At 41.6% G+C, this 18,769-nt stretch overlaps 1 protein-coding gene across 1 annotated transcript; it reads right to left on the reverse strand.

The window, feature by feature from the left end:
- Positions 1-408: 408 nt before the first annotated feature.
- On the reverse strand, positions 409-18,418 carry LOC102686683 (Rac family small GTPase 3). The gene is made up of 6 exons (XM_006635139.3): positions 18,220-18,418; positions 9,207-9,278; positions 8,144-8,261; positions 6,179-6,241; positions 5,027-5,186; positions 409-2,977 (listed from the first exon to the last, which is right to left on the reverse strand). The coding sequence occupies exons 1-6, from the start codon at positions 18,252-18,254 to the stop codon at positions 2,847-2,849; spliced, it is 579 nt and encodes a 192-aa protein (XP_006635202.1). The 5' UTR covers positions 18,255-18,418; the 3' UTR covers positions 409-2,846.
- Positions 18,419-18,769: the final 351 nt, after the last annotated feature.

The raw sequence follows: 18,769 nt of genomic DNA on the forward strand, positions 1-18,769 counted from the left end.
AAAGCTACTTAAAAAGCAGAGGGTGCAAAATAACCAAGTAATTTTTAACCTTTTGTGAAGCTATCAGCTAAGCCCAGCACCAGAGACATCACACTTCAGATACCACGGGTGTTATGTATGACTCAATACATTGCAATCTGGTCTGTATTCAATCAAAGTCAAAACTTGTGTGCTTTGTGTTTACTAATCCTTTAAAGATACTAGACCCTTTCCCTGCTCCCAGCTGGCCTCTAAAAATGAATTATAATTGTAATTTAGTTTGCATTCAACACACCTTCACACAAATTACCGACACATTCATGTAACAGCCCAGGTCAAATTTTCTATTGTATTTTCACCAGAGCAGTTGTGAACAAGTTTGACTGGATTAAGAGTTTTTTTTTAAATCATAGGATGGCTGAACATAGCTTTAGTTATAAGTTCATATTTATTATACAAAATTGTTTTATTTTTTTCCCACAATACTCTTATGACATGAATAGTAATAAAAAATAAAGACAGACAATCAAACAAACATGGAACACGTCTTGAATGAGTTATGCATCTCGCCAAACTCTCCTTGGAAATGGCCAAGACCTCAGACAAATAGGCTCTATCCACAGGTTCCAAATAGTTTCCATGCAGTTCAAGAACTCTGAAACTTTAATGGAGACACCCAGACCCCAGTCCCTGAGCATGCTCAGACACACCAGCTGGATGCAGTTGCCATGCCAACAGAGTTTACCATCAAGTACTGTACTGTATTTCAAAACCACTATCAAGCTGTACTACCAAGATACACCACTAGGGGAGCACCATACCGTATCACTGCAAACTTAAAATCTAATCTTTCATATTGGGCACAGCAATTCATTATATTTTTAGCTACTGTGCTTTAACTTTTTTCCAGTAAGACAAATGGCAAAGCAAGTAAGACCTGAGCATCCTCAATCCAGAGTCCTGGCTATGTCTTTGAAATAAAATAAAAAGGTACTTATTTAGATACTTAACAAAAATTTTATTAATGCATACTTTTTCTAAAATGTTAAACAGTTCTTTTATACACTACCTTTTAAATGTAGGGTTTTTGGCAGCAATTAAACAAACCCAATAAAGTGTTGTTTTTTCATGTTACATGTGTTTCTTTTGCTTGTGTCAATGTCTATCTCGCACAGACAAGTGAATCACCAAAGATGTACTGATACAGACACAGATCGCTTGTTACCAGAGCAACCCAAAACCCCACGCACAAACTCACGCTCGCGCGCGCGCACACACACCCTTGCACACAGGCATGCACACAAAAAACGAAGACAAAAGGAATTACAAAAAAAAATTAATTGAAAAAGAAAATTAAGACTTGATGCCCATGCGAACCCCAAGTTTAATAAAGGGGCTTTTCAGGCAAAGGGTTCTGCGGTTTTTAAATTTGGCATGCTAGTCCCCCAATACTACTTCAAAGCGACATTTTCAGCATTACTTGTTCCCCAAAAATGATGCAGGACCTTTGAGTAAACAGTTCGTACAAACTGAGGCAAGCAGGGCGACCTTTGAAGTCTAAGCATGAAAAAAAGGATTCAAGAATATAAAGGACACAGAGTCCCAACACTGTTCCTTTCTGATTATGCGCCAGTATTTATGAGCCCTGCCATTCATTTAAGAGTGAAAAAAAGATTAAATCTCTGCATGAGCAAAAACAAAAGGCCTTTGAGTTTTACTGAATCTACATGCTAAAACTTGTGTTCTTACTTTGATAAGTCAAAATGTAATCGAGTAGGCTGTCTTAGGGGAGTCCCTTTAGAATGGAGCAGATGACACAATGAAGACTGAAGCACTTCCTTCCCAATGTCTGACGAAAAATGACGTTTAACATTAGCCAATGTTTAAAGTAATCACTAGTTTAGCACATCTCACATTTTGAAAGGAATTCTATACTCATCTTCACTTCTTTTGCGTCCCAAAATGCAGTGTAGGTTGCTGCATAGCAATGTAGATTGTCCCCAATGTGTATTCGGAAATCATATAAGAAAAACTCACTTCTCGCGTGCTGGACCAGTTTCTTCAAAGCACTTGCTGTTCATGGATTTCATGTGACAATTCTCAGCATATAATACAAATGTCACCAGTTGCCTTTCACTACGAACTGAAGGACAACAGGAAGCCATCCTTAATGAGGAAGTCAAACAGGTAAGGGGGACTCGTGTTCACTCCAGTCCCGCAGTGTAGGCTCAAAGGTTTTCACATCAGAAGTGTACACTGTTACACCTTTCAAACATTCACAAATATGAATTAAAAAAAATGAAAACACCTGCAAAACAGCTAGCCACGTTCGCACTGCAATAAAGCCACCAAAATCAGCTCTCAGATAAAAGAGGATGGGGGTGGGGAGGGGGGGTTGAGGGGCTACAGATTTGGAATATTTCAACTGTATTTTTTTAATAGCAGTATATACATGTATATTTCGTAGGTTTTCTTAAAAGGACATTATATTTTGTTCAATTTCAATACATTTCCTGGTTCTGTCGTTGCTCACTTTCATGCAGCAAATGCATTATCTCAATGCCTTGTTTTTCCTCAATTTCACAAATTCTTAAGGCAAATTTGGAATCTTTGTTGCCGTTTTCGAAGACGGCGGGGCCATGGCGCCAAGTCCGCCTCACCCCCTCACTTCTCCCGGCCTCTGTCCCTCAAGTACCGTTTTTTTTGTGTGTATGGATTTCTCTCGAAAGACAGCCAGTAATTGTTGTTGGATTTGTTGGTCGTTGTCGGCGCCACACACACAACCCCCCCCACCCCCCCACCCCCAACCCTCCCTCTGTTGAATGTGTGTTTTTGTTTTTCCTGAGATGGTGCTCTCCCCCCGCCTCTCAGAACACGGTGCATTTCTTGCCACGTTTCTTCACCGGGGGAGGACAGAGGACAGCGCGAATGGCCTCATCGAACACCGTCTTCAGGCCGCGCTGAGTCAGAGCGGAGCACTCCAGGTACTTCACAGCGCCTGGGAGTGGACAGCAACACAACAACACATGAGCAGATGCCCGGCACACCGGCCCCCACAAAGTCAACACATGAATAGAAAGAGGCAAGGAGTTTTCATAATGGAAGTCCAGCAGAGAATTCAGCTTGTCTGGTTATGACTCAAAGAAATGTCTACATAATAGCCCTCCCACTTCAGAGACATGAAAAAACTGGAATATGGCAACCAGATTTAACATTCATCCATCCATCCACCTTCTAACCTTCCAATTCAGGATTGCAAAAAATGGGCACAAGGATACACACTGGACGGGGGTCCAATTCAGTGTTGACAGATATACAAACACACACACTCACACCTTGAACAATCTTCCCAGAAGCCAATTAGCCTACCAGTGTATCTTTGGACTGTGTTTGGGGGGTAACCAGAACACACAAAGAAAACCTAGTCAAAGACAGGGAAAACATGCAAACACCTCATAGATAGCACCTCAGGTCTGCAATTGAACCTGGGGCCCCAGCTCTTGAGGCAGCAATGGCTGCCACTACACCTCCATGCCACTAAGCAAATTTAACATCTCCATGTTAAATGGTTTATGATTATATTTAGAAGTGGTGCCATTTGCCAGGACGCCACAATGTCCAAACAACACACTCTCCTGTAGGAAATGAAGAAGTCACTCTAACAGGTCACAGCAAACTTCATCAAGTTAGAATTTTGGGTTTTCTTTAAGTATTTTTCCCTATTTTATATAAAGTTGAGCTCTGGCAGGAAGAAAAATGGGAGATAGGAATGACACTGGCTTGTTAATTCCACAGGCACTTTTCATCTGAGAATATAGAGCTTGATAGAATGGATTCCAAGCATTAAGGGTAAAAAGGGAAAGGTCTTTAACTCCACTCAGTGTTATTAAATTATTAAAATATTATTTGTCTTTTTTTCCCATGGTGTCCAAGATGAGTTTAGTTAATGTGCTGGTATAACTGGAGGATTTTGTGTTCCTGACTGCATTAAAGAAACAAGTGCATGTGCGCACACTCATACACAAGTACACAAATGCAGAAAACAAAGGCTCCTTTGATAGCAACTGATGGTTCAGTCTGATTCTGCTCACTTTATTCCTATGGCATCTTCAACTGCCCCACCCCCACCGCTACCACTACTCTGGCACACAAAGTAGCTCTCTTCCACTTCAGTACCACAGGGGTAGCACCCATCACAACCCACTACAACGAAAGTCATACAGAAAGTGCTCTCCGCGAAATGATGAAACTCGGAGAGAAAACAGATGCCAAAGAAACTACACCCCCCATGAATCCCAAAGTGAGGTTGTTTCTATGTCGATGTATATCTTTTTGTTTATGGTTTTTGTATTATACTTACACAGAACAATTGGTCTCATAAAAGGTGAAAAACACCTCTAATTCATCTCAACAAAAAGACAACAATCAGGCACATTTCAAAACCCAAATCCCAGAAAAACAGACATATGACATAGGCGATGTGAATGACAGTACACTGCTAATATGCCAGATGTGTAAAAGTCGTGGAATAGGCCTTTTGATAGAAGAAGCGATTCACTATTGAAAATTAAAAGACTCACCAGAAATCTCTCAACTGAATATTTGTTCTTTAGCGCAAGGCAGAAATGCAACTGTATAAATCCCTTATAAGAGCGTAGCAAGTAAATTAAAAACTAAAGGTTTCCCTTTAGGACAGGAAATTTCTTTAGTAACAACCTGCCTCTGTTTTTAATTGTAAAATGTTTTGAAAGAACACACACTTTTACAACTTCACTTTCACCCCTGCCTCCTAACTCAAATTATTTGTCTTCCATCTCAAACAATATAAAAAGACAACATCTACGTAACTTCACCTAATTTTTTTAACCTTAAAGATGTCTTAGGTAATGCCCCTTCCCCACAATACACACATGCAAATAGTCAGTCCTCTGATTTATAAAAGCACGTGAAATCTGTCTGATTCTTTTCTTTGGAGAAGTAAATCTTAACATAGAGGTTTCGACATTTGTTGCTGTTGTGATTCCTTGGAAAGACTTCCTGCTCTTACCAATTTCCCTGGCCATCGCCAGCCCCTGGGGATAGGTGATGGGTGCCAGTTTCTTGTCCCTGAGGCGCTCAATGGTGTCCTTATCATCTCGCAGGTCCAGCTTAGTGCCCACCAGGATGATGGGGGTGTTCGGACAGTGATGTCGCACTTCAGGGTACCACTACTCACAAAGAAAGGGAGGGGTTGCAAGATATATCTAATCACAGAATCAGCCAGACCATAAATATGGGTTTCTAGATGACCAGTGAACATGATAATATAAGTCTAGTGCAGCTATCAGGTTCCTCCAATGCTATTCCAATTAAATTACATTGTTCTAGTGCAATGAGGGGCAACTCCAGTCGTTCAAGGACAGATTCCTGCCAGCTTCCCAGGTATTTTTTAATAAGCAATTGATTGACACCTACAAAATAACCCAGGGACATGAATTTCACATTCAGATCAGTTCAATAAAGCAGTGAATGTCCAAGGAGGAATAAATCCAGAGCACCATGTTGCCCTCAAGATCTTATGGAGACTCCAAGGCAGCTGGCGTTCTAGGTAGTTCATCAAAACTCATATATACTCCTTCCCATTTTAAAACATATCACTTTATATCCAATGATTACTGACTTTCCTCCTACATTCTTCTTTCTAACTTACAAACCCTTACAGCTCAGCCTCAGCTAATGACGGAGTGCACTCTGCAGGGGAACAATTGTTGTGTTGCACAGTTTACTAAAGCCCAACACATGAACACAGGACGGTTCACTTTGTAACACTCATCTATATTCACTCTTTACCACTTCTTCACAGACATATGAGACAAAATCACATACAAAAGCACACACGTCAACAAGAAATTAAACGTAAGGGAATTGTCAGTATACAATGATGATGTCATTTTAATTATGTGTCCTTATTAATTAATTAATCATGGAACCCCCGGTTAAATCTACCCCCTGTGCCTTTCAGAACTTTTGAAGAGGTCTATGAAGCAATGTTTTGATCTCCTTTCATTGGAAATAACAGGAGAAATGATTTTAACTCTACAGGCATGCCTTTGACAATCCAGAGAAGGGAAAGCTTTTTCAGGAGCTACAGGCAGGAACAGCACACGGTCAGCCTGGCTTCAGCACACAACCACAAGGATACAGGAAGACCAGTACTGACCTTTGCTCTGACATTCTCAAAGGAAGCCGGGCTCACCAGAGAGAAGCATATCAAGAATACATCCTGTTAAACAGCAAAGAGAAAAGCCAGTTAATGTAAGCCAGGCACTCTGGTGAGCAATTAATAACCAACCATTTATATCAATCAATCAATCTGATAGAAACAAATCAGGAGCCCTGGATGCTTCTAATAATTCCATAAATTAGGACTTTGGAAAAAAAATGACTACAGCACTATGCTTTTCCTTTTATGTTTGTCCAATGCACGATGGTATTAATTTACTGCAATAAATGTTCAAAAACATGGTTTTTGTTTAGGAAAAAGTGATAGATTTTTGTTTTCAGCAAACATGGTTACCACAGCGTTTCTGAAGGAACACGACAACAGATATATTAAGACCATGGCACGGAAAACTGCATCACTTGTATTGAAATGAGGAACAGAACTGGAATATTTAGAAGGTGATTTTACACCAGTCTACTTCTGGCTCCTTATTTTAGGCACGCGTTGCCTGTGGGGATTGTGACATCATTTTCCACTACTGGAAAAAAGCAGACGTAATGGCTTTTGCTTCAGCTGAGCCCCTGTAACTAGCGAGCAGAAGGTCTGAGCGCTCAAATTGCTCTTTAGTGGACATTTGTACCAATCACTTAAAAAGAAAACTAAGGAGGGAGCATAGTGTCCGTGTTTCTCTGCCTCGGCCCTGGTAGAAGGAGCTGTTGTCTGTGAGCTGTGTAAGAATGCACCAAACACAAGCAAACCGCAAACTGAGTGGAGCACAGGGCGTCTATTTAGCAGTGGGATTACAGAATAGCAGTTGACTGACAGATTCCTGTGCACTAACTCATAAAAGGAGACTGGAGGGAACCTTGTGGCTCCGGTTCCAGTTAATTGAAATGCAGGGAGGGTAACAGGGTCAGGACGGGGGATTAATACCTGGCACAGTGAACAATAGCTGTACCACCTGACTCACCCCGTCAGGCAAGAGACAACAGTCAGCCCCAGCACAATACAGGGATTATATTAAAAGACCTTCCGATCCTATACACATCCTAGCGTGCATACATTTATTCTTCAGCATAGGGTTCCACGCTTTTCTGGTGGTGGAATTTTGCAGAGAAAAACACAATACACAACAGTACCATAAAAGGCAGCTTTTAAACCAAATGAAGTATAACTGCGTTGAGAGAAACACAATCTAGAGTATACTGTACTTACCCTGGCTGGTTTTCAAAGTGACTCATACACAGTCAGGTCACTCACCATGTTAAAATGCATCTTTCACTCTCTTCGTGGACAGCGCGGTCACATTAAATAACTTTCCTTTCGTATACGTACTGTACACGTGCACAACATTACACACTGGACATGAACATTGCAATCCTGAACAGAGCAATTCAACCTGACACCTGAACACCAGAAGTCCTTCTGTGTATATAAATATTGGTCTGAACACAAAATTTAAAACTCTTATATTCTGCTTATAGTTGGAGTGTTCTTTGGAATAATTTGTATCTTTTGCAATTTGGTTACATAATTCATCTCTGTAAAAGCTATAAGCATTATTCATGCACCTTTTAAGCATAGTAGGAAGTATTCTAAAACAAATTCTGTAGTTTCAACATGAAACAAGTGGCACATTATTGTTTAGCAGTGCTAAGTTTACTGCAGTGGCTTCTGTGCTTTGTCTTACATTATTTCTTCTTTGTTGTGTACTCTGTGGGTTCTATGATGTTGACTTACTGGGGTTTTGCATGGGAAACTAATTTTGCACCAGCTCATTCTGAACTTTGGAATGTGCAACAACGAAACACTTCCCCCATGTGACTCTCATCCAGCAATAACTTGTTGGCTGAACACTTACAGTACTTATCCCAGGGGTTCAGGTGAACAGCCTAAACAGAAACAAACAGTACAACAACAAAAAATGGCAATAAAACAAGAAAAGGGAACTTGAACTCATACGGTCTGTGGATAGGAGAGTGGTCTCAGGCGGTCATAGTCCTCCTGTCCTGCTGTATCCCATAAGCCCAGGTTCACAGGCTTCCCATCTACCATCACATTGGCAGAGTAGTTATCAAAACTGCAAGAGAGGGGATGGCACTGTCAAACTGTACCAAGCAACAGTCCACGGAGAAGCCCAGATAATTGCGACATGGTCCCGAAATAACTTTCCGCTTCTGAACTTGCAAAGAATTACACCACTGAGTTATCTCTTCATTCCAGTTTCCTGCTCTTATTCATATCCTCTGAACATGCAGTTTGAAGTGTGGCAGTAAGAGCCACATAGTTAGGACTTCCTGAGGCCCCGACATGAAAATCCAAGAACAAAACTCCTCTTTTCTGGACACTCCACTCAAAGCGCTTTACCGGTAAAGGGGACTCCCCTCCACCACCACCAGTGTGCAGCATCCACCTGGATGATGCAAGGGCAGACAAAGTGTGCCAGAACGCTCACCACACATCAGCTATCAGTGGGGAGGAGAGCAGAGTAATGAAGTCAGTTCATAGTTGGGGATTATTAGGAGACCATGATTGGTAAGGGCCAATGGGAAATTTGGCCAGGACGCCGGGGTTACACCCATAATCTTTTCGAGAAACGCCCTGGGATTTTTAATGACCACAGAGAGTCAGAACCTCGGTCTTATGTCTCATCCAGAGGACATCACTATACTGGGGCATTAGGACCCACATGGACCACAGGGTGAGTGTCCCCTGCTGGCCCCACTAACACCTCTTCCAACAGCAATCTTAGTTTTTCCCAAGAGGTCTCCCATCCAGGTACTGACCAGGCACACACCTGCTTAGCTTCAGTTTGTTGCCAGTTGTGAGATGCAGAGTGATATGGCTGCTGGCACTATAATAACGTATATTGTTCCATTTGTTTCAGTTTATGAAGAAAACTGTTTAAGTTACAAACACTGCATAATGTACTGCTGGCCCTTCATGTCCCTAGTACATCATATTTGGCTGAGAAGCATTCTGATGGAGCCCCAATCGTCACCCATCCGATCCTGCTGGTACTCACACAGTGGGGATGTACTCTCCAGGGAAGGCATTTGTGGTGTAGCTGATGAGCAGGCAGGTCTTACCCACAGCACTATAAGAAAGCAGAGGCAGTAAATCAAGTTAAAAATACCAAAAAGAGAACAGCAAAACTAGGACAGAGCTCCACTCTGGGGGCCTGTGTTAGCAAGGAGGACATTCACTGCCGCTCCTCTCCCTAGCAAAAGCAGCAATGCAATGCAGAGGATTACAAGCAACAGTGCCCGGGAACTATCGGGAAAACAGCATTACATCATCCCTTGTGCAGCAGTGAATGACTGCATCAGGGCAGGTTTTGTTCTGGATCACCATGAACTGTACCCGCGCCATCTTAGGCCCAGGCAACTTAATGCGTCTCCTCTCCGATCTATAATACTTTGTTCCAATTTGCTGCTTTTTCATGAAGTTGAACAGAGTCATGAATCAATTAAGCAATTAAGAGGACAGAGCTAATGCAGTGCAATGGGCTGGAAAGAATGCTTGCTGAGCCATTCTGCTTTCGGGACACGTGCCATCGTGACCTGACCCTTGCAGCATCTGATATTCACACCTCTAAGGAACACACGTCCTCTCGCGATCACCAGCCTCCTGCCTGTAGAGTATGTTGCTCTGGCAACTAAAGAGGAAGCCCCGACACATGAGATGCTCTTATCAGGTCATCCGCAGGGAAAGAAAGAAAATCATCGGAAACTGAAGTCAATCTGTGACATCTGAATACTGCAGGGAATAAACTTACTCTTGATTTCTCACACCTGCTGACGTGACCCATGAAATTAGCATGTGTGAGTTATAGGGGTCTAGCCCAGTGCTCATCAAATTTACCCTGATAATGCTACTGTAGAACATCTCTACAGTTCCCGCCCCCACACAACGTAAGCAAATTCAGTCAATACCAACCCAGCCTCTCTGTGACCCTCAGTATTCTACTCATCGCTACTGCTGCTCAATTAGTCCTGCATGAATCAATTGTCCCCCCCCCCCAACAGGCCGAAAAGGATCATTTTTAAATAAACAAATTAAAGCCCCTGACAAAGCTTGGCATGTGACAACACGACTGTCATCACGTGGATTTGGTTTTTGCCTAACCTGGTATTGCATACTGCAGGCATGCAAAATAAGGATTCTTTTTTAATCAAAAATATTTTTTTTTCAGCAAAGAAACAGAATCTCTTCTTTGTAACCTATTTTTTTTTTTTGCTCTGTTGTGCATTTGAACTGTGCTTTTGATTCTTCCGATAGTACAGCCTTGTGCAAGCTGTGAAGGACGTGTTTTTCTCTGATCTGTTACCCAGTCAACATCTCTTAATTGTTTAAACTTATTTGTACAGCAAGCCCACCAAGGCAAAGCACACTGAAACAGTTCTCATGAAAATGCACAAAAGCTTAAGTTTTCCCAAGCATAGATTTTGTTCTTTTGGTGGATTAATTTTTGCTTCATTTGGGGAATTTTGGAATTTTACATACGTTTTTTTTCCCTTTATACTGTGCCCCATAGCTGTGTCAAGTGACCTTCCCCAACACAGTGACATTATTTCACAGAACATATCAGTGACATCGTAAGTGAAGCAGCAGAACACTTCCTTACCGTACACCTTGTACACCTTCCTCTTGTACTGCTTTTTAATAATAGTGTGTAGCAATCAGACAATTGACAGGACACTTTACAAACCAGAAAATGGCTTCCACACTCTTGTCTGCCGCAACTTTGCACCAAGCCACTTCATGGCTTGTGGAGACTCCTATTACTGTCGCTACATCGTACTTCTTGCTCTGAGTGTCCTGGTGGCGAATCCAGGTAGAGCTGGGCGGTAATTCGATAACGATAATTTCGCGATATAATTTTCCTCGATATACTTTTATCAAAAGTTCGATAAACGTTCAATATATATGTTTATGCTTGGCGCATGCGCACAAAATACCGCGCGTACGTGTTGCAGACCGGGCAGCTAACAGATCTGTTTAAAGTTTCTGCTGTTTGGCAAGTGTTTGTTGTGTTCTTAAAATAAAGAGTTGTTTAATTTACCAATTAACTGTCTGGTTTCTTCAACTTTCACTCAGGAGAAAGAATCTGCCTTTAAACTTGAAAGAAATAATGATTTGACATTTATCATGATAATTATCGATATCGACTGATACAAAAATGTTTATCGTGATAATGTTTTTGGCCATATCGCCCAGCCCTAAATCCAGGTGATGTGGGTGAGATTGGTCTTCAGCTACGCTCTTCTACACAACAGAACTGCATGAATGAAAACTGGTCTCATCTTCTAACAACATCGCGATATTCAGCCATGTGTTCTCTCCCAAGTTTTTACTAAGGGCTAAAATCACTTTCAGATTTAATAGTTTTCTATGAAACAAAATCAAATAAGAGAAACAACCCAGGCCAACATCAAGAAATGTAAAATGCATTTTGTTACAAAAAATGGTTGAGAAGTCATAAACGATTAACTGGGTTAAAGTATAACCCTCTCTGACATGACTATGGCAGCCACAAAGGTCCAGAAATATCAGTGTTTCTTCTCCAGGGTCTTGAGGATGAAAGCTTTTGGCTTGATTTTAGAGAGAGCTTCCAGCCAAGGGGAAAAAGACCTAAAGGTGATAAAATCTGAAATGGGCTCATCTCAAAAACATAACTAAGATCTAAAAGGCTGAGATAAATTCAGACTTCTTTTATGACTATACTGGCCCACTCTGGCAGTCTAAGATCTACAACACAGTGAAGTACAGTACTGGATGGAGGATTCTCAGGGATAGCACAACTGCAAACTCAAACAAACAGGATCCAAGAATGCTACCCAACAGTTCCGCCATTTCTGCCACTTCTTAAGGACTTCTTGATTACATAACACTAATAACATTGCCTCCACATGAAGCAGAACCCTGTTGCCTTTGGCACTGTGCATTCACTGTGAACACAGGAGACAAAATCTTCCGTTTGCCTGTGTTGACCACATTAAGATTGAAATTAGTTTGGCATTGATAAACACCAAAGATACAAGAGAAACTATAATCATGAGCCTTCTTTACAGCCTTTATCAGAAGTAACAGGAACATGTTACCTTCCCTTGTCGCAAGGGTCATCTGGGCACACTAGTCTGCTATTCAAAGACAGCCCTAACTTCTCAAATCCACATGATGCCATGATAAAAGGAAACAATGTTTCTCATTCTGTTCCCACCAAGTGTTCCTTACAACCCTCAACGTGACTGATGGCACCTCAGACCATTTGTCATTTATCAGGTGTTAACTCTTATCTCAGCTGACCAAGGGGTCAGTGGTTACTGTGTGGTGAAACAGGAAGAACTCCCCAGCACAAATCTCTGGCTATAGGTGGCAGATCGGATGCTTTCTTTTACAAAATTCTTCCTTGGAGGGGACTACGAAGCAATAATTTGTTAGGAGTAGACAAAGTTATATAAGAAACTATCAGGGTTCATTATGAAGTTCCCCGATACCAGTAAAAGTCTGGTATTTAAATGTGTTCTTCCAACTTGCACTGCCCTACAACACTGTGGAACAAATAGTGAGCACGGATGGAAAAATTTACTTTATACTATATATATATAAATATACAGTTTTATTCTTTAAAACTATAGAGGTACGATCATAGATTTTACACAATCAAGTGCAAAGTCTGGCTGAAAATATACCCAATCCAGGAAATACCATCTGTAAAAGTTAACAAGAGAAAAGCTTAATCATTACTATGAAACAATTTGAAGCAATTATTTTAGATATACCCACCCGTTTCAGAATACCTCATTGTGTGTTTTTGCTTCTCTTGGCCCACAGCAATGGACCCCACAACTGTACATAAAAATAATAAGGAAGTGTAGGCAGACTTCTCTAACCCTTGCACCTTCGAACCATTGCAGATTGCGTCGCCCTGTAGCAGAAGTTCAGCATCAACCGGAACAGACACACAACAAAAGCCACCAAAATTATGTCTGACCCCACTCACCCCAGTCATAACTTGTTTGTTCCCCTACCATCTGGCAGAAGGTTCCGGTCACTCCAGTCGCACACAACTAGACTCCAAAATAGCTTCTTCCCCAGAGCTGTCAAGTTGGTGACGCCCCCACTCCCTTCCACCTTATTATGATCTCTCCTAACATCCTCCTGTACCCACAACCACTGTACTCCTACACCACCACACACATGTAAGCCAAAATTGTACTGTCCCCTCGATAGCCCAGTAAAATTGTAACAGGCATAATAATATTTAATATTAATTAACCATACTACTTTTAACCACACTGTTTTTTTGCACTGTTCCAAGAATTACCTTGCACTGTTTTTGTCCTGTTAAATTTTCTCTGTTTGCGGAATTTTGCACAGTTTTCGATTACTTGATTACATGTTATTTATGTTATGTTATTACATGTTACCGTTATTGCTATTGTGTAACTGTCTTATTGTGTAACTGTCTTATTGTCTCATCTTCTGTCCTATTTATATACTGCACCTGAGTGACTACTGAGAAACACTTTTCATTATGCTATGCACCTGTGTAAGTTTAATGACAATAAAGTTGAATTGAGTTGAATTGAACCCTCACAATGTCTGGGGTGCCACAGAGAGCCAGGAGGCTTGGCTTACTAATCCCGCCCTCCTTCATGGTGCTCGGCCAACTGTCCGTCCCCTCTTGGGGTATCCTGCTCACAGCTGGCTAGTGACATATGCAGACATTCAACTACATTAAATAAAAAGGCAGCTGCTTCCTGACATACTAACTTCAAGAGACATAAGAGTGATAAAAAAGGTTGACAAGATAGGTGGACAGCAAGGCAAATATGACAGTTTCAGCTGATTTCTGCATGTGCAGGTATGTACACAGGAGCAGACAACACTCTCCAAGATTAGAAACACAGAGTACAGGAAGGCTTGGCCACAAATATTAGTGTTTATGCTTTCCTTTGATCCTTAGATTAATACCTTTACATCTCTGAATAGACAACAGTTTCCTCTTTTATACAATACTATAGACACTGATATCTAAGTGTAATGAAAGCCCACTGTGTCCTCTTTATAGCCAGGAAGCTGTATGTCAAGAAGTGGGGTGTGGTCCCTGAAAAATAACTTTAAGCATTAATGTCTGGAGAAAACTAACAAAATAACACACACGGTATACGAACACCCCAAGATGTGCATGGTGTTTCCAAACGAGAAACCACATTGTAAGTCCTATAACAAGTACTTAAACAACTGTATTTACCTGTGAGTTTGCAAGTACGTTTTTGGAGAAATCAGATATACTTTTCTATGAAGCATTCTACAGTAAGGACCAGCATTTTGGTAAAAGAAATCAAGTCCCTGAAAAGGAGAGAAAAACCAAAAGCATGTCTTCCACTACCTAAAGCTCTGAGGTTGAGGCAGGTCCCTCACACTTTCTGCCTTCTTCCGTTTTATACATGCATAACCCAAACCGAGAAACGAAAGGACAAATTAGCCATGTCTGTCTGGCTGGCTGCCTGCTGCTGAAATCTCCCCTCCTGCTCTCTCTCCCAATGTGACAGACTCTGTCCTACATAGACTTAGCTGGGGGGCAGACTCCCAGCCCCCTGTCGCTGTTATCTGTTCAGATCAGTGGGAGGACAGGGATGGAGGAATGCAAAGTGACAGCTCTGCGAGAGGTACAAACACAGACCCAGAATAAATCGGAAAAGGGGGCAACCATGGGGAGGTGCTTGCAGGGAGGGGGGTTCAATAACTGTAGAGCTGTGTGCATGAAAGCTTCACAGCCACAGGGGCTGGCCTTTCTTGGCAGCGTGAAACCACCACACAACTGTCTGGACTACTGAGCTGTGAAAGGCGGCTATCCGGCCGGTAACTAATAAAGAGCTGCCTGAAGAAGCTGCTTGTGGGAGGTGCAAGGCTGCTGTCATGTGACAGCTGGATCCAGGCTGAATTCTTAACTCTTCAGTGCCCAGGCTCTACTCACCCACTCCTTCCCTGCCAGCCCTTACTTCAAGATATGATGGGATTGCAGCAATGAGTGCTACAGTATGGTGTAATACATACCTTGTTGGATTCTGCCTTAGAGGCATTCAGTCATAATCCAACAGGTGGTAACTTCAGCCAAGCACACACACCAAATTTCATAATTGACATCAAAAGCACTACGGTCACACTCAAGTTTCATACTGATTATAGGATTATAACATAGTATATAGGCCTGTAGATTATGAATGCAACATAGTTAATGTCCACAGTGCACCAGAACAAGCTGCAATCGCTCTGAAGGAGGGAAATCCCCACAAGCCTTCCCAAAACCACAATGACTTCCTCTACCTAAAGCCCCGAGGTGAAGGCAAAACTCTTCCTGCCTTCTACAGAAACACACTCTGCGACAGAGAGGATCATCTAAACAGAATCTTTAGAAAATGCTTCGAGGTGCCAGGCAGGAAGTTACCCTGACCGAACAAATAAGGAATTTCTTCCATTACCTACGACCGGAGGTTAAGGCAGGATTTGCACTTTTCCTGCCTCCTACAGAAACACCCTTGAACAGCCCAAACCAAAAGGCGAGACAAGACGAGAGAGCAGAAATTACCCACGTCTCTCTGACTGGCTGCCTGCTGTCTCAGGCTTCCCATCTGCTTTCAGTAGGACCGACGACGTCCGACACACAGGACCGAGTGACAGTGAAAGAGGTGTCACCAAGCGGCTCAACTCCACAATTATTTTCCACTTTTCATCTGGTTTTGTGTGCGCATCACTGAGGTCTGGGTAAACATTACCCTTGGAAAACAGAAACTTCTGTAGTATTTTGCACCGAGCTTTCTCACTCTTTTTAAGAATTATTTCCATTCACATTTGGTAGAGTCCTGTCACGAGGCTCATTCTTCAGTGTACATCTGAATAATTCCCTATTTCTACAAATTCTTTTTTCAACAGGTAAAGACCATGTAAAGAATAGGGAAGAAAAAAATCAATAAAAATCAATGTATATAGGTTAAACTAGGAAAATGCAATTAGATGCAGAAATATCTAAATTCTTTAAGTGACGGCTCATTAATTGGCGATAAAGAAAAGGCACTTCTGAGAGATGATAATGAGCAATCATCCCAATTCCCCAATAGAAACCACATACTTTTCTCCCCAACAAAAATTAAATTTTGACACAAGGCTTCAATCCGTAAACATGTTTTGCAAATTAGCCTGATAGTGTCAAGAGCAGTAATGGCTACTGGGCTGAGGAAGGTGAGGGCAGCCACTCCCAGCGCGACTGAGGAAGAATCTCTCTGCCGGGGAACTGAGAAATCTTTAGGACAAGAGGTTGAGCTTACATTTCCACACCAGAGGAAAGCCCAAGAAGACGCAAAGCTCGAGAGACATAAAAAGGGGGAGGGTGGGAGTCAAAAAGAGAATTTAGAAAATAAGCAATAGTAGCAGCTCGAGAAGACGGCATGAAGAAATTTTCTTTGAAATCGACGGGTCACGTGTTATATTGGAGAGTTTGTTCTGATAACAGATGGTAACGAAATTCGGGTTTTCAAACCCCAACCACAAATGCTAAGAGATCCCAAAGCATTACCAGACTGACAGGAATGACAGCCGATGCCGCATCAACCCTCTTAATCAAAACCTGTTTATGCTGAAAATTGTGCTTCACTTTTACGAAGGGTTAACGATTCCGGATTGTTTTAAATCTCACGAAAAAATACGACTATAAAAACCTTTTATGATGGCCCTGTTCTACATGACAGAGGCTAATAGACATTCAAAGAAGTATAAACTTATTCACAAAACAATCAAACGTTGACAGTAGTGACAGGATGTCAGTGAAAGCAGCTGCCATTAACAAGTGTGAATACAGCCTTTCAAACCAGAACCCAGTACGGGAATCCAGTGGTGAACAGTTCTGTCCCACCGTTACAGTATATCGCCATGGACTACACAGAATCGAAGGGTGCAAACGGAAACACCCCTTCCCTTTTAATGAAATATAAATACATATTATTTGCACAGGAAACAATTCACCAAATTTAGAAGAAAAAAATAGGTGAAGCAGGTTCTATAGGACCTCAGAGCAATTTATCTGTGGAGTCGCCACTGGATCTTTAGTTTTAGGGATTGTGACTGTCCATTTCAGCCTCCCATTAAAGGTCAGGGCGAATACACCCATCCAGGCTCGACAATATCTTTTTTTCTACTACCAGTGAATTTAACTTATTTTGAGGCCAAACCAAATACCCCCACCCAGCAACAGATTATCCCAGATCTGCCCACCCGAAATGCACCAAATTCTGCCGTATTCACAGCCATCTGAACAGAGAGATTTATAGCCTGCATTTTGCATTTGCTGGACCCAAAAATAACCGATCAACGCCCACTAAACCAAGTTGAAACCAGCATTACTGAAAAGCACCCAGAAGCAGGAGTGCAGAGACCGATACATTTGCCTTCACAATTATAATCATATAGGTGTGAAACCATTACATCATAAAATATGCATAGCTCTGCCGAAGCTGTATGTACAGCCAGCTTTCAAATCCTAGCGGCTACTGTACTAAATCCAGCTTAGAACTCGGCCCCCTTTTTTTCCAAAAAAAATGCCACGATTGTGCTTATTTAAATTCATTCCAAAGGACATCACATGCAAACTGTCACTCACACTACCATTGTTTTAAAATTTCCTTCCCCAGAAGATGACCGGTTAATAAGGTGGAAATACCGTAGTTTTTTCATTGCACGTTTTCCACATCAACCGCATTCTTTCAAGTATTTTTTTTCCGTGGAATTTCGGAAATGACTAAAATATGAATCCAGCGCAAGGAATTCGAGCCAAACACACATCTTTTACAAATCACCTTAACTGAATACAATTTTTATGATGAAAAGCGGGGAATACAGAGATTCTACCTATTTTTTCAGCCCAGAGACAAGCCCCAGCCCTTCTTGCAACAATTGCATTCTCACACAGATGCCTTTCATTCGCACGGGGGCAAAGAAAATGTATTTCAAACGCGGTCTGAGATATTTTTACTTACCCGTCGCCGACAACCACGCACTTAATGGCCTGCATTTGCAGAGAGTGAGGTTTTTACACACACAGGACTCCCCAAGATATTTTAAATTCGCCCGATTGTGACTGCGATTCGAGATTTCTGTTAATAATAACGGGGCTGGTTCGGCAAGCGACAGAGCTGCAGCAGCAGAGTCAAATGCCGACAATAGCCGATTCTCTCCGGAAAGAGGCGAGCCCGTTTAAAGGGACCTTACATCACTACCCCCCTCCCAAAAATGTTGCTTTTGAAAATGTTGTCCTTCCTGCTTCGCAAAGTCTTTCGGTTACTTTTTATTCTTGGTGGTTTTAATGTCTTTTGATCTCGCATAAATGCATGCGTTTGATGTACCCTACTTTCTCTGTTTAATACGAACTCTTAAGTTTTTAAAATGTTTTAATTTTAAAATACGTTCAGCCAACAACTATTGTTTATAATTAAAATTACTTTTAATTAGCGGATTGTACACTGTAAACCACACTGAGATGGAGCTAGCTATGTGAATTGATTTATCATGAAAATGAAATCCGACTTT

The sequence above is a fragment of the Lepisosteus oculatus genome, chromosome 9, assembly GCF_040954835.1.
Source record: "Lepisosteus oculatus isolate fLepOcu1 chromosome 9, fLepOcu1.hap2, whole genome shotgun sequence".
In the NCBI taxonomy this organism is placed as follows: Eukaryota; Metazoa; Chordata; class Actinopteri; order Semionotiformes; family Lepisosteidae; genus Lepisosteus; species Lepisosteus oculatus.